General features: G+C 50.3%; 1 protein-coding gene across 5 annotated transcripts in view; it reads left to right on the top strand.

The window, feature by feature from the left end:
• The window catches only part of ddx11 (DEAD/H (Asp-Glu-Ala-Asp/His) box helicase 11), a 231371-nt gene that overhangs the window by 138086 nt on the left and 70040 nt on the right, over positions 1 to 23245 (top strand). For all 5 annotated transcript variants that reach the window (XM_072484222.1, XM_072484224.1, XM_072484223.1 and 2 more), the window contains exons 19-21: positions 7843 to 7915; positions 9829 to 9932; positions 12390 to 12539. In XM_072484222.1, the coding sequence (XP_072340323.1) occupies positions 7843 to 7915; positions 9829 to 9932; positions 12390 to 12539 (327 nt within the window). The remainder of the gene's footprint in view (positions 1 to 7842; positions 7916 to 9828; positions 9933 to 12389; positions 12540 to 23245) is intronic.

The following is a 23245-nucleotide window of genomic DNA, read 5'->3' as shown; positions in this document are numbered from 1 at the left end:
GCCTGCACCATCCCTGTAGCCACGTGTTTAATTGCTCTCTCTCCCTATTCCTCATCTCACGATCACGTGGCACGGGCAACAACCCAGAGATAACAACTCTGTTTGTTCTAGTTCTGAGCTTCCATCCTAGCTCCCTGAAAGCCTGCCTGACATCCTTGTCCCCTTTCCTACCTATGCCAATGTGGACCACGACTTGGGGCTGCTCCCCCTCCCCCTTAAGGACCCGGAAAACACGATCCGAGACATCACGTACCCTTGCACCTGGGAGGCAACATACCAAACGTGAGTCTCACGCTCCCACAAAATCCCCTATCTGTGCCCCTGACTATCGAGTCCCCAATTACTAATGCTCTGCTCCTCTCCCACCTTCCCTTCTGAGCAACATCCTTTAAGCTTTCCTTTTAACATCCATAAGACTTAAAAACAAAACCTTTAACAGAAGCACATCAGGTTAAAGTCACTACTGAGAGCAGTTATTAGTTTTAAATCACCAAAGGATCGATTTGCAGTTTTTAGATCACAGAGAGAGAGACTAATACCCCTTCTGGCTGTGACTGCAGCTATCCAGCTCTGAAAACGAAACTAAAACACACCCTGCAGCAAACAGCCTAAAACGAAAGTAAAAGCTGACAGACAGCCCAGCTCCACCCACACTCTGACATCACTGATAAACACCTATTTCTTAAAGGTACATTTCTTAAACACCCATTTCTTAAAGGTACTCTCACATGACAATATAGGGAAGATTTTCACGCACACTAGCTGCAGCTGAAAGGGCAGAGATTGGTTGTCCAGTAGGTATTCTGAGAGGTAAGAACCAGCTATTTGGATGGGCAATAATTTACTTGTACTAAACAAAGAGCAGGTTCAAACACCTCGGGCGCGATTCTCCACTCCCACGCCGGTTGGGAGAATCGCCTGGGCCGCCAAAACTTCCCGCGACGCCGGTCCGACGCCCTCCCGCGATTCTCCTAAGCGGCGGGAACGGCCCCGTCGAGTTTCGCAGGCCGGAGAATCGCCCGAGACACCCAAAACGGCGATTCTCCGGCACCCCTGCTATTCTCAGGCCCGGATGGGCCGAAGTCCCGACGGCGTGACCCCAGTTCACACCGTCGCCATGCACACCTGCTATTTAAAGTCGTCGCTGGTTGACGCTGAGCAGGGAGGTGAGCGGACTGTAGCGCAGCGCCCGAAGACCGGGTCGGCTTCCCTGAGAAGGCTGCGGCCAAAGGGGGGGTGGTGCGGGAGAGTGTGCAGGTGGGGGGGGGGGTGAGGGAGAGTGTGCAGGTGGGAGGGGGGGGGGGGTGAGGGAGAGTGTGCAGGTGGGGGGGGGGAGTAGGGGGCGGGAGAGTGTGCAGGTGGGAGGGGGGGGGCGGGAGAGTGTGCAGGTGGGAGGGGGGGGTGAGGGAGAGTGTGCAGGTGGGGGGGGGGAGTAGGGGGCGGGAGAGTGTGCAGGTGGGAGGGGGGGGCGGGAGAGTGTGCAGGTGGGGGGGGAAGTAGGGGGCGGGAGAGTGTGCAGGTGGGGGGGTGAGGGAGAGTGTGCAGGTGGGAGGGGGGGTGGGAGAATGTGCAGGTGGGGGGGGGCGGGAGAGTGTGCAGGTGGGGGGGGGCGGGAGAGTGTGCAGGTGGGAGGGGGGTGAGGGGGAGTGTGGATGGATGCCACATGTCAGCCGCCCTGATATGGCAGGACGGTGACGAAGACACGGCCGCAGGGTGCGTGTGGCTGATGGGCGCAGTAGCACACTGGTGAGCAGTACGGTGTGAAGTGACCGTTGGACGCAGACAGTGACCAGGTGTTAGGCTGGCTGCGTATCTGCAGCGCGACCATCCCACCGGGGCACACAGATATCCCATGCAACCCGGCTGGCGAGGTGTGGAAGAACCTCCGTGTAACAAGTCGTTTCTCTGCCCCCCACCACCCTCCTGCAGGTCACCATGTATGCCAACCAGACAGTGATGTTCACTGCCGTGGTTGGAGCCGCAGTTCTGGAGTTTGCCATCCGGCAGCGTAGAGTCGGACAGCCCACAGTGGCTGCAGATGCAGTGGTCGCCGGTGCAGCAGAGGGGATGGCCGCGGAGTGGCCCGTCGTCGACACGCAGGCCGCAGGCGCTCAGGACCTGAATGTACAGGGGGATGCCGAGGGGAACATTGACCGCCAGACGGCGAGGAATGCAGAGGAAGTGCTTGGGGGGGAGCAGGAGGAGGAGGAGGATCCACTGATGGTGATGCTAGGGCGCCACAGGCGTCCAGCAAGGCCGAGGGTGTACCGTGACAGAATGTCGTTCGAGGCCCTACCGGACATCACATGCAGGAGGAGACTACGGTTCAGCAGGGAGACGGTCGCACATATATGCCAGCTCGTGGCGCACCTCGCACCACGTGGAATGGGAGGAGGACACGCTATACCAGTCTCCGTCAAGGTGACGGTGGCCCTAAACCTTTATGCGACCGGTTCCTTCCAGGCGCCGAGCGGGGACCTATCCGGGATCTCACAGGCATCGGTCCTCAGGTGCATCAGGGCCGTCACCGACGCCTTGTACGCCATCGCGGACAGGTACATTCAATTCCCCGAGGACCGAGCACAGCAGGAAGCACGGGCACGTGGATTCTCCAAGGTGGCCGGAATACCGATGGTCCAGGGTGTCATCGATGGTGTGCACGTCCCCATGCGCCAGCCTGCAGACAGCAGGGACGTGTTCATGAACAGGAAGGGTGCATACTCCATGAACATTCAGGTGGTGTGCGACCCCCACATGAAGATCATGAACGTGTGTGCAAAGTACCCCGGCAGTATGCATAACGCCTACATTCTGGCACTGTCGTTCATCCCCGCAATGTTCGATGGATGCCCCCCCCCTGGCTGAGGGGCTGGTTGCTGGGCGACAGGGGCTATCTGTTGAGGTCATGGCTGCTGACGCCAATACGGAGGCCTCACACCAACGCGGAGAGCCTATACAACGAGGCCCATGCAGCAACCAGGGGTGTGGTGGAGCGGTGCTTCGGGCTGCTGAAGATGCGCTTCAGATGCCTGGATCGATCAGGAGGGGCCCTGCAGTACCGGCCCAACAGGGTCGGTCGCATAGTTGTGGTCTGCTGTGCGCTGCACAACATTGCCATGCAGAGGAGAGATGACCTGGTGGAGGAGCCGGAGGGAGGACCCGACGGCACCGGAGCCAACGCAAACGAGGGGGATGGGGAAGAGGAGGATGCGGAGGATGAGGATGATGGGGCGCATCAGGGTGGGGGGAGGGGCGCAGGACGCAGACACTGCCCGGCAGCTCGTTACGCCCAGGAGGCTGCGCGACGGCACCGCCAGGGACAGTGGGCACGTGACGCGTTGGTGGTCGCACGGTTCACGCACTATGGGGGTGGGATTCGCTGAACGCTGCCATTTGCACCATCACTCCTGCACACGGGCACCACACAGCACCCACCACACACCCCCGCACCGCGTACACGGCAACAATTCCACATCACCTTACCACTGCGGCACTAAGGGATTGCACAACATTGATGATTGTGTAAGCAGGTGTGATCAGTGCCATGTTGAATGATGACAGCCCGCTCTGCGATGAGCTGTGTGCTCACATTCGCCAGCCAAGGTCTGACTCATGGCTATAGCTGAACCATGCACTCCAGTGGTCACAGTCTTCGTGATGGATATTTCACCACATGCCCGTGGGGTGGCTGGCGTCGGTGTACCGAGGACAACGGTGTCCGATTATGGGGGGGCGGGGGGGGGAAAGGGTCACCACATCCGGAACAGACCTTGAACGGCTCGTATACCACGACGCCAATCGGGCACCCTCCCGTGCCCCCTGGCACCAGACATAGCACACAGTCTTACAAGTCAGATTTAACAGTGCGTTTATTCGTGGGGTGAACATAGGTGCCCTACCCCCTACAACTAAACTGTGCCCTGCACCCGTGCCAACTTCTTACGTGCCTAACTACTTTGCCTTACGGGCCCTACCACTACGTCTAGAACAAAGAACAAACAAAGAACAAAGAAATGTACAGCACAGGAACAGGCCCTTCGGCCCTCCAAGCCCGTGCCGACCATGCTGCCTGACTAAACTACAATCTTCTACACTTCCTGGGTCCGTATCCCTCTATTCTCATCCTATTCATGTATTTAGGTCTAGGTGTGTTCCCAGATGGTACAGCAGGAGTGGAGGTGGACTGCTGTGAATCACGCCCTTCGACATGACTCCCCTTCGGCATGCGTTTCCTGGGGCGGCCCGGCTTCAATGGGCCAGGCTGCTCTGCGGGCGTGCTGGATGGCGTGGTGCCACCCTGACCTGCCCGCTCCCCACCAGATGCGCCAGGGACGGAACGGGGAGAGGCCGAGTGTACCGGGACGTCCCTTGGTGGAGCTACCGGGACGGGCCCCAGAACCACCTCCTCCCTCGGGGAGCCCAGGCCTCACTGTGGGACGGAGATGCGCTCGGAGACATGCCCCGTCGCACCCCCAACACCTGGCGCTGCCAGTCCTGGAGGCCTGCAGCGGTATCGACCGCGGTCCGAATGTTTGCCGAGACGGGGCCCAGGGAGTGCGACATTCCTGCCATGGACTGTGCGATCTCAACCTGTGAGTGCGCGACGCCATCCATCACGTGCGCCAGGCGGTCTATGCTCTCCGCGACTGACTGCTGGGACTGAGCCATCGCTTGCTCGAACCGGGCCATGGCATGGTGAGACTCAGCCAGGGCCCGGAGAGCGGCGGCAATGTTTACTTGGCTCTGGCGCGTGGCTACCTGTGAGAGGGCAGCCCGCTCCTAGGCCATGGATGACGCGTGCACGTGAAGCCCAACGCCTTGCAGAACCTGACCCATCGCCAAAACCCCTTCACCCATTGCCTCCACCGCGGACGCCACCCGTGCGGTGTCGGCCTGGGTGGCTGCGATGAGTGGCACCACTCCCTGCTCCTGGACCTGGATGCGTGTGCAGGTCCTGGAAGATGGCCCTCATCCCGTTACTCAGTCCCTGGGTGTCCATACGCATCGGTTGTCCGGGTGGGTCAATTACATCCAGGAACCCGGGAACCTTCTGGGTGGCAGCTGGTTGCTGGGCCTTGGCTGCCCTCCGACCGTCCAGCCCCTCGTCTGCTCCAAACTCCCCCTGCTGTACCGGCTCGGCTGTGGGGTGCGCACCATACTGTGACCCGGGAGCCTCATCACTTATCTGCCCAACGGAGGTGAGTGTCTCTGCGATGGTGAAAGGTGTGGGAGACAGCAAGCTCAAGGTCATCATCCGTCAAGAAGTCTGGTGTGGACTGGTCCCCCTCATGGCCCGGCGCAAGCTCCATGCGGGCCATGTCGTCTTGACCTCCAGTTCGATCCAGAGGGTGTGTGGCCGTGATGTGGGCTTCGGCATTACTGTCCACCCTGTGCCCCTGATTAATGTCTGTCCCGTAGGTCTCAGCGTCCCGGTCCTGTGTCCCAGACTGTGAGGTCTGCCCTCCTGTCCGACCAACTGCCAACCTCTGGGTGCCGTTGCGGTGGGTGGCGTTGCGCTGCTTCCTGGGCGAGACGTCCCTGAAGGTTCGGCCGATGGCCCTGGGGAACATAAAAGATTCGGGGTTCGTTAGACACGGTGGCCCGGGTGTATGGTGGTGGTGGGTGCACAGTGTGAGGGGGGATGGGATCTGGGGTGCAGTGGCCAGAGTGTGAGGGGGGATGGGATCTGGGGTGCAGTGGCCAGAGTGTGAAGGGGGATGGGATCTGGGGTGCAGTGGCCAGAGTGTGAGGGGGGATGGGATCTGGGGTGCAGTGGCCAGAGTGTGAGGGGGGATGGGATCTGGGGTGCAGTGGCCAGAGTGTGAGGGGGGATGGGATCTGGGGTGCAGTGGCCAGAGTGTGAAGGGGGATGGGATCTGGGGTGCAGTGGCCAGAGTGTGAGGGGGGGCGATGACGGGTTGGGGGTGGAGAGGACATGCAGGGTTCTCTCACTTGCTTCTGCACCTCCGACCTGGCATGGCGCGATCTCCTGGGTGGCGGATGCCCCAGCGAGGTCCAGGGCCCTCTGCTCGTGAATGGTTAGGGGGTGCAGGACCCGAGAACCCCTCCGGTTCTCATGCGCTCCCGCTGGTTATGCGCTGTCTTGTCCTGGGGAGGGGGGGGGGGTCGGATAAAGCATCACCATTAGGCGGGTATCATCAGGGCATGCAGATATTGACAACATTGTTGCTGGTTCAGGAGACAGCACGCCATGGGTTCGCTCCAGGGGGGTCCCGGGGCTCATGTGGGTCGAGTAGATAGTTGGGCACCATGCCCCCCCCTAAACACCCTGACCCCCCTCAACATCGCCCCTGCTGCCCCAGTCCCCCTGATGCCCCAGTCCCCCCCCAACACTCCCAGCGCCCCCCCCCCCTCCCCAACACCACTTGCCCCCCCGTGCCGGGGGGTGGGGAGCCTGGGGGCACCCTCATGGCACTTACCCTGGCAGCCCGGGTGAGGTCGTGCAGCTTCTTGCGGCACTGCTCCCCCGTCCGGGGGGTCTGCCCCACAGCACTGACTGCAGTGCCCACCTCCCGCCAGCCGCGCCTCACCGCGCTGGATGGCTGGCGATGCCCACGTCTTGGGCAGAGGGTGCCCCTTCTCCGCTCCACCTCATCCAGCAGGGTGTCCAGGTCCGTATCCCGGAACCTCGGTGCGGCTCTTCGGGGCTCAACCATCTCCTCAGTGTCCTCTGTGCGCGGTTCGCGCAATTTATGACGCAGCGGTGTCATTCGGGCGTCGCACGGTGGCGACGCGGCCTTCGCGGAACGCCCCCCCGAGGTTCTCACGGCCCCGATCCTAGCCCTTTTTCGGGCCCTGAATCGGTCAGGATCGGGGCCGTTCCGCGCCGTCGTGAACCTCGACGGCGTTCACGACGGCGCGGCCACTTTGGCGTGGGAGTGGAGAATCGCGCCCCTCATGTGAACTAAAGTCTAACCTCATTGCTACAATCAATGGACTCTTTTCCACCTCAGGAGTATCATTTAAATCTGGATTGTGTTGGGAATAGCCAAAAGAAATAGCAGGCAATGGACTCCATTTGAGAAATCCCAACAACGTAAACTTTAGCTTAACTAAAAAGATGTATGTAGAATCATTGGAAACAGGAATGAGTCCAGTGTCTTGTCATTGAATCTTTGTGAAGGATCTAATTATATGGAGGGACAGCGGGATCAAGCTATTGAATTGGATTGTCAACCATGATCCTGATGAATGGTGGAATAAACTCAAAGGGCTGAATGGCCTCATCTTGCTCCTATTTTCTATGGTTCAGAAGCCACAGTGCAAAACCACTAATATTGCAAATAGTAGGAAAGGCAACAGGATATAATGAAAGTTATAGTAAAAGGTTGAGTTTCAGAAGCCTCCTGAGGAGTGTAGGAGGAATGACTAACTGAGGAAGATGAGGATTTGCACAGTCTTGAGGTGTTGCCAAAGGGAATTGGTGTGATAATGCCACTGGACTAGCAAGCCAGAGGCCTAGGCTAGTGATTTGAGGACACTGGTTTAAAACCACCAGGGCAACTGGTGGCATTTCAACTCCATTGGTAAATCTGGAAGATTAAGCTGGATCAGTGATTATGATCATGAAAATTATCAAATTTCATAATCCATCTGGTTCACTAATGTCTTTACCTGGGCTGGCCTACTTGTCACTCCAGTATGTTTGACTCAATTGCCCTCTGAAATGGCAATTAGGGATGGGCAACAAATGCTGGCTTTGCCAGTGCTGCCCATATCCCATGAGAGAATAAAGGGGAAAAACGGCGTATCATTGAAATGTAATGGAGCTGGGTGAGCTACTGCACATAATACACAAAGTATTTCTGATTTTGTTGCTAGGTAGAAGACTTCAAAGACCAGCTGCTGTTAGCATCGGGGGTCTCTGCAGACAGATTGGCTGAGTTTTCATGTGGTGAGTCCTGTCCGATCTACATAATTCTCTCTGTAATAGTGCCCGATCTGTGTCGTTTTCTCTGTAATAGTGACCGATCTGTGTCGTTCTCTGTAATAGTGACCGATCTGTGTCGTTCTCTCTGTAATAGTGACCGATCTGTGTCGTTCTCTCTGATAGTGACCGATCTGTGTCGTTCTCCCTGTAATAGTGACCGATCTGTGTCGTTCTCTGTAATAATGACTGATCTGTGTCATGCTCCCTGTAAGAGGACCAAAATGTGCCGTTCTCTCTGTAATAGGACCGATCTGTGCCGTTCTCTCTGTAATAGTACGAAGTCTTACAACACTAGGTTAAAGTCCAACAGGTTTGTTTCGATGTCACTAGCTTTCGGAGCGCTGCTCCTTGAGCAGTGCTCCGAAAGCTAGTGACATCGAAACAAACCTGTTGGACTTTAACATGGTGTTGTAAGACTTCGTACTGTGCTCACCCCAGTCCAACGCCGGCATCTCCACATCTCTGTAATAGTGACCGATCTGTGTCATTCTCCATGTCATAGTGACCGATCCATGTCATAGTGACCGATCTATGTCATTCTCCCTGTAATAATGACTGATCTGTGTCATGCTCTCTCTGTAATAGTGACCGATCTGTGTCATGCTCTCTAATAGTGAAGCAGTCCATGTCCAAATGCAACAAGACCTGGACAAAATCCAGGCTTGGGCTGACAAATGACAAGTAACATTTGTGGCACACAAGTGCCAGGCAATGACCATCTCCAACAACAGGGTATCTAACCACCACCCCTTGACATTCAATGTAATTGCCAGTGCTGAATTCCCCACTATCAACATCCTGGCGATTACCATTGACAAGAAACTGAACTGGACTAGTCATGTTAATACTGTGGTTACCAGAGCTAGTCAAAGATTAAAAGTCCTGTGGCGAGTAACTCACCTCCTGACTCCTCAAAGCCTGTCCACTATCTACAAGACACTGGCCAGAAATGTAATGGAATACTCTCCATTTGCCTGGATGAGTGCAACTCCAACAACACTCCAGGAGTTTGACACCATCTAGTACAAAGCTGCCCATTTGATTGGTACCCCTTCCACAAACATTCACTCCCTCCACCACCGATGAACAGTGGCAGCCATGTGTACCATCTACAAGATGCACTGCATGCACTCACCAAGGTTCCTTGGATAGCACCTTCCAAACCCACAAACAGTTCCATCTAGAAGGACAAGGGCAGCAGATACATGGGAAGTTCTCCTCCAAGTCATTCAACATCCTGACCTGGAAATATATCGCCGTTCTTTCACTGTCACTGGGGCAAAATCCTGAAACCCTCCTGAACAGCACTGTGGGTGTACCTACACCTCAGGAGCTTCAGCGGTTCAAGAAGGCAGCTCACCACCACCTTCTGAAGAGCAACTAGGGATGGGCAATAAATGTTGGTCTAGCCAGCGTCACCCAAGTCCCATAAGAGTTTGGGGAGGATGTGAGTTGGTGGTTGATGCACCCTGCTGGACAGATGATGTTTCGAATCAAAGCAATACCCAATCTCTTGTCCATGGTTCTCACTGTTCTGAGTAAGTCTCTAATCCTTTGAATCAGTGAAATGAGGCCTAAAATACATGCCTTTATTGTGTTATTTTGATTTTTATGGATGCGAGCAGCACTGTGAAGATGTGTTGTTCTTTGAAATTTTGCTTACAGATGTTTCAAAGAACCTTGGGTCTGTTTCCTTGTTGAGGTTGGCTTAAGTAGGAGTTTGGAGCTGACCTGCCAGCAGTGCTCATTGCTGCAATCCCCGAACAAAGAGAAAATGGGGCAATGGTTAACCAATTTCTTTATATGAGCTGGTTGTTCCTGAGCTAGGTTTAGTGTGAAACCGTCTGTTTATTTGACTATTCTCCCAAACCTCTTAGGTCACGTGATTCCGCCAGAAAATATTTTGCCCATAATCGTCTGTAGTGGTCCCTCAGGGCAACAGCTTGAATTTACCTACCAGAAGAGAGACAAGCCGCAACTAGTGAGTATTTCAGCCCAGACCACATTCCTGCTATTGTCTCCAAAATCTGAAATAAATCAGCATATCTCAATAAAGCTTGGTGTTGTAAGTCTGAGATATATTCAGTTTGTACTTGCTCAATTATTAAATTACTCCAGTTCATAAATGTTTGTTAATCACCCAATTAACTATATTCTTGGTAGACCATTGACCTCACGAGGCAAGACCAACATTTTTTTTGAATAATAAAATCAAAGAAGTAATTTATTTAAAAAAATAAAGTGTTCCTCACAGTACAAAGAACAATACAGCACAGTTACAGACCCTCAGGCCCTCCAAGTCCGTACCGGTCATGGTGCCAATCTTTTCCAAAACCCAGTACAAAGAAGAGAAAACAAAGCAAAGAAATGTTATACTTATCAGAGCAAACTTTTACGACTTTTGACAGGGGATCAAACAGAAGATAATGTAACCTGCTTGTATCCCTCCTCAATAATTGTCCTGGGTGCTCCAGTAAACAGTGAGTGATCAGCCTTTTCCATTATGGGTATTTACCACTGTCAGTGATCCTCACCCACTTGGAGCTATAGGCCTCCCTTCGTTCCATGACGAGAAAAAATTAATTCGGCGAAGTTATGGATTGGAACTCTAGTTATGTTCCTGATAATAGAACAATAGACTATTCAACATGTACCCGCATAATCTCATTTGTACATAAGACTTTTATATTTTGGATAACTTTGTATAAACTTTAGTTCCGAGCTTGTTCCCATCTCACCTAGGAAGGTCAGTCGCTGTCTGTTTATCTAATCACAAATATCTTAGTGGCAGATTTCCTGCTGTTGTTTTATATTAAAGATTTACAGTTGCTAATCTTAAACTGTAAGAATATACATAGTTTTATGACCATCTATAGTTTAAAGCATATCGAATATAAAACTATGTGAATTTAAAGCCCATCTTTTGATAAAACTGTTAGACAGTTATTTGGTTATATATGTATATAACCGAGGCGTACACTTATTTAGCCATCTGTTTTGGATGGTTGGCATCCAAATACACTCATGGTTATGAGAGTACATCATCTTGTTTGTTATATATTGTAATTCTGGCAGGGTGCATGTAATGTTGCTGAACGTTACGAAATTGCTGAATATGCAAAGCTTGGTTAGCTCATTCAGTAAATCTGGAATAAAACTAATTTGGAAATTTAATTATTTTAGTGGAAATTAGTCCTTTAGGATCATATAGTATTCCTGCCTGTAAGTAAGGTCGTCATAGTCCCAGATGACCATAGGCTGCTTTCCCCTTTGGAGGGGAGAGCTGGCTGGTGGGGATTTAACCTGAGGATCACCACATCTCGGGCAAGGGGCAAGCTTGAGAAGGCGGGGCACTCATGAATAACCTCGGTGGGTACGGGAATTGAACCCACGCTGTAGGCTTTGCTCTGCATCACGGATCAGCTGTCTAGCCCACTGAGCTAGACCAGCCCCCTAAGCCCCTGCTGTCTGCTGGAGTTGGTGGTTGCACGTCTTTGCCAAACTTATTGTTTGTGTGCTTAAAGCTAGGTGGGAGAAGCTGTTAACACGAGCACTTGGGAATCATAGAAAATCTGTGAGTTAAGGAATCACAGGAACCTTGCGTGCAAAGTCTGATTTTGTTGAAATTGTTTCCACTGGGAGGAATTTTCTCAACCAGAGTACAAAGATGTAAGAGAAAGGTTAGGAGATGTCTTCTTGTGCAGTGAGTTGCTGTGATCTAGCAGTAAGATGAAAAGCAGATGCTTTCAAAAGGGAACGTTATTTGGAAGAAATAAATATTTCAAGAGCTGTGGGGAAGAGTCAGGGAGTGGGACGTATTGGACAGCTCTTTCAAAAGAGTGACGGGCTGAATGGTGCAGCAAGATTCTTTTGATTCCAACAATTTCTTTAGAAAATAACCTCTGCCTGTCTTTATCCTATTGCCCACTTTCAGTTTTGGTGTAAATTAAGCCTGAGAAACTATCCCAGTTTAGTGATTCCTTCTCCTCAACCAATCCTTGATACTCGGAAGTGAGCTGCTGACCTGCAGACTAAAGAGTTGTTGAGGCTACCTGAAGTCTAAAGAGTTTCCTTTCAAATGTTTCTGAATGGGTACTTGCAAAGGTAGTAAAGAATTGTTCTTCATCAATCGGTTCTGAAGCGAGTCACGACTGAGCCCCTAACTAACCACCCACAATATCCTCGAACTGGATTAGCTGGTTTGTAATCGAGATATTGCAGTGACAGAGCGTGATGGGTGTGGCGGGTGCCTTGATCAAAGTTTCTGTTTAAAATGGATGTCTACCGAGCTGGTCAGCAATTCCCTCTATGCCCTGCTGACTGCTCTGAGAGTTGAGGTCCATAGTTGCTGTATTATCTTCCAGTCCTGTGCAATGCTGATCAATGAAGGAAGCCCTATATTCTGCTTTGTTTTTAATACCAAATCTTATCTTTGCAGCTGGATGAATGTGGCCGGGTGCTGGTCAATCTGTGCAATGTGGTCCCTGGTGGCATTGTGTGCTTCTTTCCATCGTATGACTATGAAAAACAAGTATACACACGCTGGGAAAAAACTGGCCTCCTGGCACAGCTAGAAGCCAAAAAGAAGGTAACTTGATTGTTTTAACCTGCGTTTTAGCACCCGAGGAGATATCTCTGAACCATTTCCCACCCTCCCTTTTGATCAGAATTGTGCAGTCGAATGTTTGAAAGCCTTTTTTGCAACAAACATCCATTCCACCCCTCACACCTTTACTTGCACATGTATGTATGTCCCTGTCAGGCAGGGAAGAGATGGTCGAGTGAGGGAACCATGGTTGACAAGAGAGGTTGAATGCCTTGTTAAGAGGAAGAAGGAGACTTATGTAAGGCTGAGGAAACAAGGTTCAGACAGGACGCTGGAGGGATACAAGATAGCCAGGAGGGAACTGAAGAAAGGGATTAGGAAAGCTAAGATAGGTCATGACAATCTTTGGTGGGTAGGATCAAGGAAAATCCCAAGGCCTCTTACACATGTGAGAAATATGAGAATGACTAGAGCGAGGGTAGGTCCGATCAAGGACAGTAGCGGGAGATTGTGTATTGAGTCTGAAGAGATAGGAGAGGTCTTGAACGAGTACTTTTCTTCAGTATTTACAAATGAGAGGGGCCATATTGTTGGAGAGGATAGTGTGAAACAGACTGGTAATCTCGAGGAAATACTTGTTAGGAAGGAAGGTGTGTTGGGCATTTTGAAAAACTTGAGGATAGACAAGTCCCCCGGGCCTGACGGGATATATCCAAGGATTCTATGAGAAGCAAGAGATGAAATTGCAGAGCCGTTGGCAATGATCTTTTCGTCCTCACTGTCAACAGGGGTGGTACCAGTGGATTGGAGAGTGGCGAATGTCGTGCCCCTGTTCAAAAAAGGGAATAGGGATAACCCTGGGAATTACAGGCCAGTTAGTCTTACTTCGGTGGTAGGCAAAGTAATGGAAAGGGTGCTGAGGGATAGGATTTCTGAGCATCTGGAAAGACACTGCTTGATTAGGGATAGTCAGCACGGATTTGTGAGGGGTAGGTCTTGCCTTACAAACCTTATTGAATTCTTTGAAGAGGTGACCAAGCATGTGGATGAAGGTAAAGCAGTGGATGTAGTGTACATGGATTTTAGTAAGGCATTTGATAAGGTTCCCCATGGTAGGCTTATGCAGAAAGTAAGGAGGCATAGGATAGTGGGAAATTTGGCCAGTTGGATAATGAACTGGCTAACCGATAGAAGTCAGAGAGTGGTAGTGGATGGCAAATATTCAGCCTGGATCCCAGTTCCCAGTGGCGTAGCGCAGGGATCAGTTCTGGGTCCTCTGCTGTTATTGATTTTCATTAATGACTTGGATGAGGGATTTGAAGGGTGGGTCAGTAAATTTGCAGATGATACGAAGATTGGTGGAGTTGTGGATAATGAGAAGGGCTGTTGTCGGCTGCAAAGAGACATAGATAGGATGCAGAGCTGGGCTGAGAAGTGGCAGATGGAGTTTAACCCTGAAAAGTGTGAGTTTGTCCATTTTGGAAGGACAAATATGAATGCGGAATACAGGGTTTACGGTAGAGTTCTTGGCAATGTGGAGGAGCAGAGAGATCTTGGGGTCTATGTTCATGCATCTTTGAAAGTTGCCACTCAAGTGGATAGAGCTGTGAAGAAGGCCTATGGTGTGCTAACGTTCATTAACAGAGGGATTGAATTTGAGAGCTGTGAGGTGGTGATGCAGCTGTACAAAACCTTGGTAAGGCCACATTTGGAGTACTGTGTACCGTTCCGGTCGCCTCATTCTAGGAAGGATGTGGAAGGTTTGGAAAAGGTGCAAAGGAGATTTACCAGGATGTTGCCTGGAATGGAGAGTAGGTCTTACGAGGAAAGGTTGAGGGTGCTAGGCCTTTTCTCATTAGAACGGAGAAGGATGAGGGGCGACTTGATAGAGGTTTATAAGATGAGCAAGGGAATAGGTAGAGTAGACAGTCAGAGACTTTTTCCCCGGGTGGAACAAACCATTACAAGGGGACATAAATTTAAGGTGAATAGTGGAAGATATAGGGAGGATGTCAGAGGTAGCTTCTTTACCCAGAGTGTAGTGGGGGCATGGAATGCACTGCCTGTGGAAGTAGTTGAGTCAGAAACATTAGGGACCTTCAAGCAGCTCTTGGATAGGTACATGGATTACGGTAGAATGATATAGTGTAGATTTATTTGTTCTTAAGGGCAGCACGGTAGCATTGTGGATAGCACAATTGCTTCACAGCACCGGGGTCCCAGGTTCGATTCCGGCTTGGGGCGCTGTCTGTGCGGAGTCTGCACATCCTCCCCGTGTGTGCGTGGGTTTCCTCCGGGTGCTCCGGTTTCCTCCCACAGTCCAAAGATGTGCAGATTAGGTAGATTGGCCATGCTAAATTGCCCTTAGTGTCCAAAATTGCCCTTAGTGTTGGGTGGGGTTACTGGGTTATGGGGATAGGGTGGCGGTGTTGACCTTGGGTAGGGTGCTCTTTCCAAGAGCCGGTGCAGACTCAATTGGCCGAATGGCCTCCTTCTGCACTGTAAATTCAATGATAATCTATGATTAATCTAGAACAAAGATTCGGCACAACACCGTGGGCCGAAGGGCCTGTTCTGTGCTGTATTTTTCTATGTTCCACGATTCCACTTTACTGGAGTCACTTTTTCTATGTGATGGGGAAAGGTGTTTTACAATTACAAATCTCCCATCACACAAATCCTTTCCATTGCCCTACTCCTGTCCCTCATTCTTGTCCTTGTGCACACACGCACACACACATGCACACATCTAAATCCCTCAGTTGAGTTGCTACATCCCAGTCCTGACGATGGGTGGCACAGTGGTTAAAACTGCTGCCTCACCGCTCCAGGGACCCGGGTTCAATTCTGGAGCCTCGTGACTCTGGAGTTTGCACATTCATAGAATTTACAGTGCAGAAGGAGGCCATTCGGCCCATCAAGTCTGCACCGGCTCTTTGAATGAGCACCCTACCCAAGGTCCACACCTCCACCCTATCCCCATAACCCAGTAACCCCACCCAACACTGAGGGCAATTTTAGACACTAAGGGCAATTTAGCATGGCCAATCCACCTAACCTGCACATCTTTGGACTGTGGGAGGAAACCGAAACACCCGGAGGAAACCCACGCACACACGGGGAGGATGTGCAGACTCCGCACAGACAGTGACCCAAGCTGGGAATCGAACCTGGGACCCTGGTGCTGTGAAGCAATTGTGCTAACTACCATGCTACCGTGCTGCCCACTTTAGAATATAGAACATAGAACGATACAGCGCAGTACAGGCACTTCGGCCCACAATGTTGCACCGATATGGGAAGTCAACAAACAAAAGCCATCTAATCTACACTATGCCATTAACATCTATATGCTTATCCAATAAACTAAATGTTTAAAAAATGCCCTCAATGTTGGCGGGTTCACTACTGTTGCAGGTAGGGCATTCCACGGCCTCACCACTCTTTGCGTAAAGAACCTACCTCTGACCTCTGTCCTATATCTATTACCCCTCAGTTTAAAGCTATGTCCCCTCGTGCTAGCCATTTCCATCCGTGGGAGAAGGCTCTCACTGTACACCCTATCTAACCCCCTGATCATTTTGTATGCCTCTATTAAGTCTCCTCTTAACCTTCTTCTCTCGAACGAAAACAACCTCAAGTCCATCAGCCTTTCCTCATAAGATTTTCCCTCCATACCAGGCAACATCCTGGTAAATCTCCTCTGCACCCGCTCCAAAGCCTCCACGTCCTTCCTATAATGCGGTGACCAGAATTGTACGCAATACTCCAAATGCGGTCGTACCAGAGTTTTGTACAGCTGCAACATGACCTCCTGACTCCGGAACTCAATCCCTCTACCAATAAAGGCCAACACGCCATAGGCCTTCTTCACAACCCTATCAACCTGGGTGGCAACTTTCAGGGATCTATATACATGGACACCTAGATCCCTCTGCTCATCCACACTTCCAAGAACTTTACCATTACAAAGACAAAGAACAAAGAACAAAGAAATGTACAGCACAGGAACAGGCCCTTCGGCCCTCCAAGCCCGTGCCGACCATACTGCCCGACTAAACTACAATCTTCTACACTTCCTGGGTCCGTATCCTTCTATTCCCATCCTATTCATATATTTGTCAAGATGCCCCTTAAATGTCCCTATCGTCCCTGCCTCCACTACCTCCTCCGGTAGTGAGTTCCAGGCACCCACTACCCTCTGCGTAAAAAACTTGCCTCGTACATCTACTCTAAACTTTGCCACTCTCACCTTAAACCTATGCCCCCTAGTAATTGACCCCTCTACCCTGGGGAAAAGCCTCTGACTATCCACTCTGTCTATGCCCCTCATAATTTTGTATACCTCTATCAGGTCGCCCCTCAACCTCCTTCGTTCCAGTGAGAACAAACCGAGTTTATTCAATCGCTCCTCATAGCTTATGCCCTCCATACCAGGCAACATTCTGGTAAATCTCTTCTGCACCCTCTCTAAAGCCTCCACATCCTTCTGGTAGTGTGGCGACCAGAATTGAACACTATACTCCAAGTGTGGCCTAACTAAGGTTCTATACAGCTGCAACATGACTTGCCAATTCTTATACTCAATGCCCCGGCCAATGAAGGCAAGCATGCCGTATGCCTTCTTGACTACCTTCTCCACCTGTGTAGCCCCTTTCAGTGATCTGTGGACCTGTACTCCTAGATCTCTTTGACTTTCAATACTCTTGAGGGTTCTACCATTCACTGTATATTCCCTACCTGCATTAGCCCTTCCAAAATGCATTACCTCACATTTGTCCAGGTTAAACTCCATCTGCCATCTCTCCGCCCAAGTCTCCAGACAATCTAAATCCTGCTGTATCCTCAGACAGTCCTCATCGCTATCCGCAATTCCACCAACCTTTGTGTCGTCTGCAAACTTACTAATCAGACCAGTTACATTTTCCTCCAAATCATTTATATATACTACAAAGAGCAAAGGTCCCAGCACTGATCCCTGTGGAACACCACTGGTCACAGCCCTCCAATTAGAAAAGCATCCCTCCATTGCTACCCTCTGCCTTCTATGGCCTAGCCAGTTCTGTATCCACCTTGCCAGTTCACCCCTGATCCCGTGTGACTTCACCTTTTGTACTAGTCTACCATGAGGGACCTTGTCAAAGGCCTTACTGAAGTCCATATAGACAACATCCACTGCCCTACCTGCATCAATCATCTTAGTGACCTCCTCGAAAAACTCTATCAAGTTAGTGAGACACGACCTCCCCTTCACAAAACCGTGCTGCCTCTCACTAATACGTCCATTTGCTTCCAAATGGGAGTAGATCCTGTCTCGAAGAATTCTCTCCAGTAATTTCCCTACCACTGAAGTAAGGCTCACCGGCCTGTAGTTCCCGGGATTATCCCTGCCACCCTTCTTAAACAGAGGAACAACATTGGCTATTCTCCAGTCCTCCGGGACATCCCCTGAAGACAGCGAGGATCCAAAGATTTCTGTCAAGGCCTCAGCAATTTCCTCTCCAGCCTCCTTCAGTATTCTGGGGTAGATCCCATCCGGCCCTGGGGACTTATCTACCTTAATATTTTTTAAGACACCCAACACCTCATCTTTTTGGATCACAATGTGACCCAGGCTATCTACACCCCCTTCTCCAGACTCAACATCTACCAATTCCTTCTCTTTGGTGAATACTGATGCAAAGTATTCATTTAGTACCTCGCCCATTTCCTCTGGCTCCACACATAGATTCCCTTGCCTATCCTTCAGTGGGCCAACCCTTTCCCTGGCTACCCTCTTGCTTTTTATGTAAGTGTAAAAAGCCTTGGGATTTTCCTTAACCCTATTTGCCAATGACTTTTCATGACCCCTTCTAGCCCTCCTGACTCCCTGCTTAAGTTCCTTCCTACTTTCCTTATATGCCACACAGGCTTCGTCTGTTCCCAGCCTTTTAGCCCTGACAAATGCCTCCTTTTTCTTTTTGACGAGGCCTACAATATCATTCGTCATCCAAGGTTCCCGAAAATTGCCGTATTTATCTTTCTTCCTCACAGGAACATGCCTGTCCTGTATTCCTATCAACTGACACTTGAAAGCCTCCCACATGTCAGATGTTGATTTGCCCTCAAACATCCGCCCCCAATCTATGTTCTTCAGTTCCCGCCTAATATTGTTATAATTAGCCTTCCCCCAATTTAGCACATTCATCCTCGGACCACTCTTATCCTTGTCCACCAGTACTTTAAAACTTACTGAATTGTGGTCACTGTTACCGAAATGCTCCCCTACTGAAACATCTACCACCTGGCCGGGCTCATTCCCCAATACCAGGTCCAGTACCGCCTCTTCCCTAGTTGGACTGTTTACATATTGTTTTAAGAAGCCCTCCTGGATGCTCCTTACAAACTCTGCCCCGTCTAAGCCCCTGGCACTAAGTGAGTCCCAGTCAATATTGGGGAAGTTGAAGTCTCCCATCACCACAACCCTGTTGTTTTTACTCTTTTCCAAAATCTGTCTACCTATCTGCTCCTCTATCTCCCGCTGGCTGTTGGGAGGCCTGTAGTATACCCCCAACATTGTGACTGCACCCTTCTTATTCCTGATCTCTACCCATATAGCCTCACTGCCCTCTGAGGTGTCCTCTCGCTGTATAGCTGTGATACTCTCCTGAACAAGTAGCGCAACTCCGCCTCCCCTTTTACATCCCCCTCTATCCCGCCTGAAACATCTAAATCCTGGAACGTTTAGCTGCCAATCCTGCCCTTCCCTCAACCAGGTCTCTGTAATGGCAACAACATCATAGTTCCAAGTACTAATCCAAGCTCTAAGTTCATCTGCCTTACCCGTAATGCTCCTTGCATTAAAACATATGCACTTCAGGCCACCAGACCCGCTGTGTTCAGCAACTTCTCCCCGTCTGCTCTGCCTCAGAGCCACACTGTCCATATTCCCTAGTTCTCCCTCAACGCTCTCACCTTCTGACCTATTGCTCCCGTGCCCACCCCCCTGCCATACTAGTTTAAACCCTCCCGTGTGACACTAGCAAATCTCGCGGCCAGGATATTTATGCCTCTCCGGTTTAGATGCAACCCGTCCATCTTATACAGGTCACACCTGCCCCGGAAGAGCTCCCAGTGGTCCAGATAACCGAAACCCTCCCTCCTACACCAGCTGTTTAGCCACGTGTTTGTCTGCTCTATCTTCCTATTTCTAGCCTCACTGGCACGTGGCACAGGGAGTAATCCCGAGATTACAACCCTCGAGGTCCTGTCTTTTAACTTTCTGCCTAGCTCCCTGAACTCCTGCTGCAGGACCTCATGCCTCTTCCTGCCTATGTCGTTAGTACCAATATGTACAACGACCTCTACCTGTTTGCCCTCCCCCTTCAGGATTCCCTCTACCCGTTCGGAGACATCCTGGACCCTGGCACCAGGGAGGCAACATACCATCCTGGAGTCTCTTTCACGTCCACAGAAGCGCCTATCTGTTCCCCTGACTATAGAGTCCCCTATAACTATTACTCTTCTGCGCTTTGACCCTCCCTTCTGAACATCAGAGCCAGCCGTGGTGCCACTGCTCTGGCTGCTGCTGTTTTCCCCTGATAGGCTATCCCCCCCGACAGTATCCAAAGGGGTATACCTGTTCGAGAGGGGGACAACCACAGGGGATTCCTGCACTGACTGCCTGCCCTTTCTGGTGGTCACCCATTTCTCTGCCTGCACCTTGGGTGTGACCACACTTACATAACTGCGATCTATGACGCTTTCCGCCACCTGCATGCTCCTAAGTGCATCCAATTGCTGCTCCAACCGAACCATGCGGTCTGTGAGGAGCTGCAGTTGGGTGCACTTTCTGCAGATGAAGCCATCCAGGACGCTGGAAGCCTCCCGGACCTGCCACATCTCACAGTCAGAGCACAGCACCCCTCTAACTGACATTGCGTCAATTAATTAAAATTTGTCTTTTTTTTATAAATACTTTTTTTTTTAAATTACAAAGTTACTGTCAACTATCTGTTTCCTAGCACTAGATTTCTAATAGAAATGCGATAGCTAACTATAATATCCTCCGATCTCTGGCTTAGATATCCTCTAAATTATAATTAAGTTATTATGTTTAATTAGTTCCCAAATAGTAAAAAAAAAAAATTTAGGTTAGAATCCCAACCAGCCACTCAGGTCACAGCTTTTCTGTCCCCCCCGACACACACAATTTGAAAAAAGGTATAAAAGTAAAAATCACTTGCTTACCTTCTGAGATGTTCTCAGGTTCTCTCGCTGACAGAGACTGCTCCTCCACCTCCAATCCTTGGCCTGCACAATGCTAATAATATATAATATAATATGGCACTTACCTTACACCAATGGGTCTTATTATTAGGTTAGAGGAGGAGGGTGGGTGGGAGACACTACACGTGTAGTGTCTCGGGTTTCCTCTCCACCAGAATTTATTGTGGGGGGGGGGGGGACTTGCCAGAGGTCGAACTTCCGGTTCCCGCCGAAATCCAAAGGGCTGCTCCTGTAAAGGTAAGTGCTTTTAAACTCACTACTCACCTCCAAGAAGGCCCCTGCGCACCGCTGCCGCCGAAATCCAAATTTCGCTAAATATTCCGCATTCCTGTTATTCCTTCCAAAGTGAATCACCTCACACTTCTCTACATTAAACTCCATTTGCCACCTCTCAGCCCAGTGCAGCTTATCTATGTCCCTCTGTAACCTGCTACATCCTTCCGCACTGTCGACAACACCACCGACTTTAGTGTCGTCTGCAAATTTACTCACCCACCCTTCTGCGCCCTCCTCTAGGTCATTGATAAAAATGACAAACAGCAACGGCCCCAGAACAGATCCTTGTGGTACGCCACTTGTAACTAAACTCCATTCTGAACATTTCCCATCAACCACCACCCTCTGTCTTCTTTCAGCTATCCAATTTCTGATCCACATCTCTAAATCACCCTCAATCCCCAGCCTCCGTATTTTCTGCAATAGCCTACCGTGGGGAACCTTATCAAACGCTTTACTGAAATCCATATACACCACATCAACTGCTCTACCCTCGTCTACCTGTTCAGTCACCTTCTCAAAGAACTCGATAAGGTTTGTGAGGCATGACCTACCCTTCACAAAGCCATGCTGACTATCCCTGATCATATTATTCCTATCTAGATGATTGTAAATCTTGTCTCTTATAATCCCCTCCAAGACTTTACCCACTACAGACGTGAGGCTCACCGGTCTATAGTTGCCGGGGTTGTCTCTACTCCCCTTCTTGAACAAAGGGACTACATTTGCTGTCCTCCAGTCCTCTGGCACTATTCCTGTAGCCAATGATGACATAAAAATCAAAGCCAAAGGCCCAGCAATCTCTTCCCTGGCTTCCCAGAGAAACCTAGGATAAATCCCATCAGGCCCCGGGGACTTATTTATTTTCAGCCTGTCAAGAATTGCCAACACCTCTTCCCTACGTACCTCAATGCCATCTATTCTAATAGCCTGGGTCTCAGCATTCTCCTCTACAACATTATCTTTTTCCTGAGTGAATACTGACGAAAAATATTCGTTTAGTATCTCGCCTATCTCTTCAGACTCCACACACAACTTCCCATCCCTGTCCTTGACTGGCCCTACTCTTACCCTAGTCATTAGACCATAAGACCGGCATAGGAGTGGAAGTAAGGCCATTCGGCCCATCGAGTCCACTCCACCATTCAATCATGGCTGATTTCAACTCAATTTACCCGCTCTCTCTCTCTCCATAGCCCTTAATTCCTTGAGAAATCAAGAATTTATCAACTTCTGTCTTAAAGACACTCAACGTCCCGGCCTCCACCGCCTTCTGTGGCAATGAATTCCACAGACCCACCACTCTCTGGCTGAAGAAATTTCTCCTCATCTCTGTTCTAAAGTGACTCCCTTTTATTCTAAGGTTGTGCCCCCGGGTCCTAGTCTCCCCGGCTAATGGAAACAACTTCCCTACATCCACCCTATCTAAGCCATTCTTTTATTCCTGACATACCTATAGAAAGCTTTTGGGTTTTCCTTGATCCTACCTGCCAAATACTTCTCATGTCCCCTCCTTGCTCGTCTTAGCTCTCTCTTTAGATCCTTCCTCGCTACCTTGTAACTATAAAGCGCCCCAACTGAAACTTCACTCCTCATCTTCACATAGGCCTCCTTCTTCCTCTTAACAAGAGATTCCACTTCTTTGGTAAACCACGGTTCCCTCGCTCGACGCCTTCCTCCCTGTCTGACCGGTACGTACTTATCAAGAACACGCAGTAGCTGTTCCTTAAACCAGCTCCACATATCCAGTGTGCCCAACACTTGCAGCCTACTTCTCCAACCTATCCCCCCCAAGTCATGTCTAATGGCATCATAATTGCCCTTCCCCCAGCTATAACTCTTGCCCTGCGGGGTATACTTATCCCTTTCCATCACTAACGTAAACGTCACTGAATTGTGGTCACTGTCCCCAAAGTGCTCACCTACCTCCAAATCTAACACCTGGCCTGGTTCATTACCCAAAACCAAATCCAATGTGGCCTCTCCTCTTGTTGGCCTGTCAACATATTGTGTCAGGAAACCCTCCTGCACACATTGTACAAAAAACGACCCATCTAATGTACTCGAACTATATCTTTTCCAGTCAATATTTGGAAAGTTAAAGTCTCCCATAATAACTACCCTGTTACTTTCGCTCTTATCCAGAATCATCTTCGCCATCCTTTCCTCTACATCCCTAGAACTATTTGGAGGCCTATAGAAAA

This window comes from Scyliorhinus torazame, chromosome 19, assembly GCF_047496885.1.
Source record: "Scyliorhinus torazame isolate Kashiwa2021f chromosome 19, sScyTor2.1, whole genome shotgun sequence".
In the NCBI taxonomy this organism is placed as follows: Eukaryota; Metazoa; Chordata; class Chondrichthyes; order Carcharhiniformes; family Scyliorhinidae; genus Scyliorhinus; species Scyliorhinus torazame.
The sequence above is the reverse complement of the archived record's forward strand: the minus strand, read 5'-3'. Positions and strand labels throughout refer to the sequence as shown.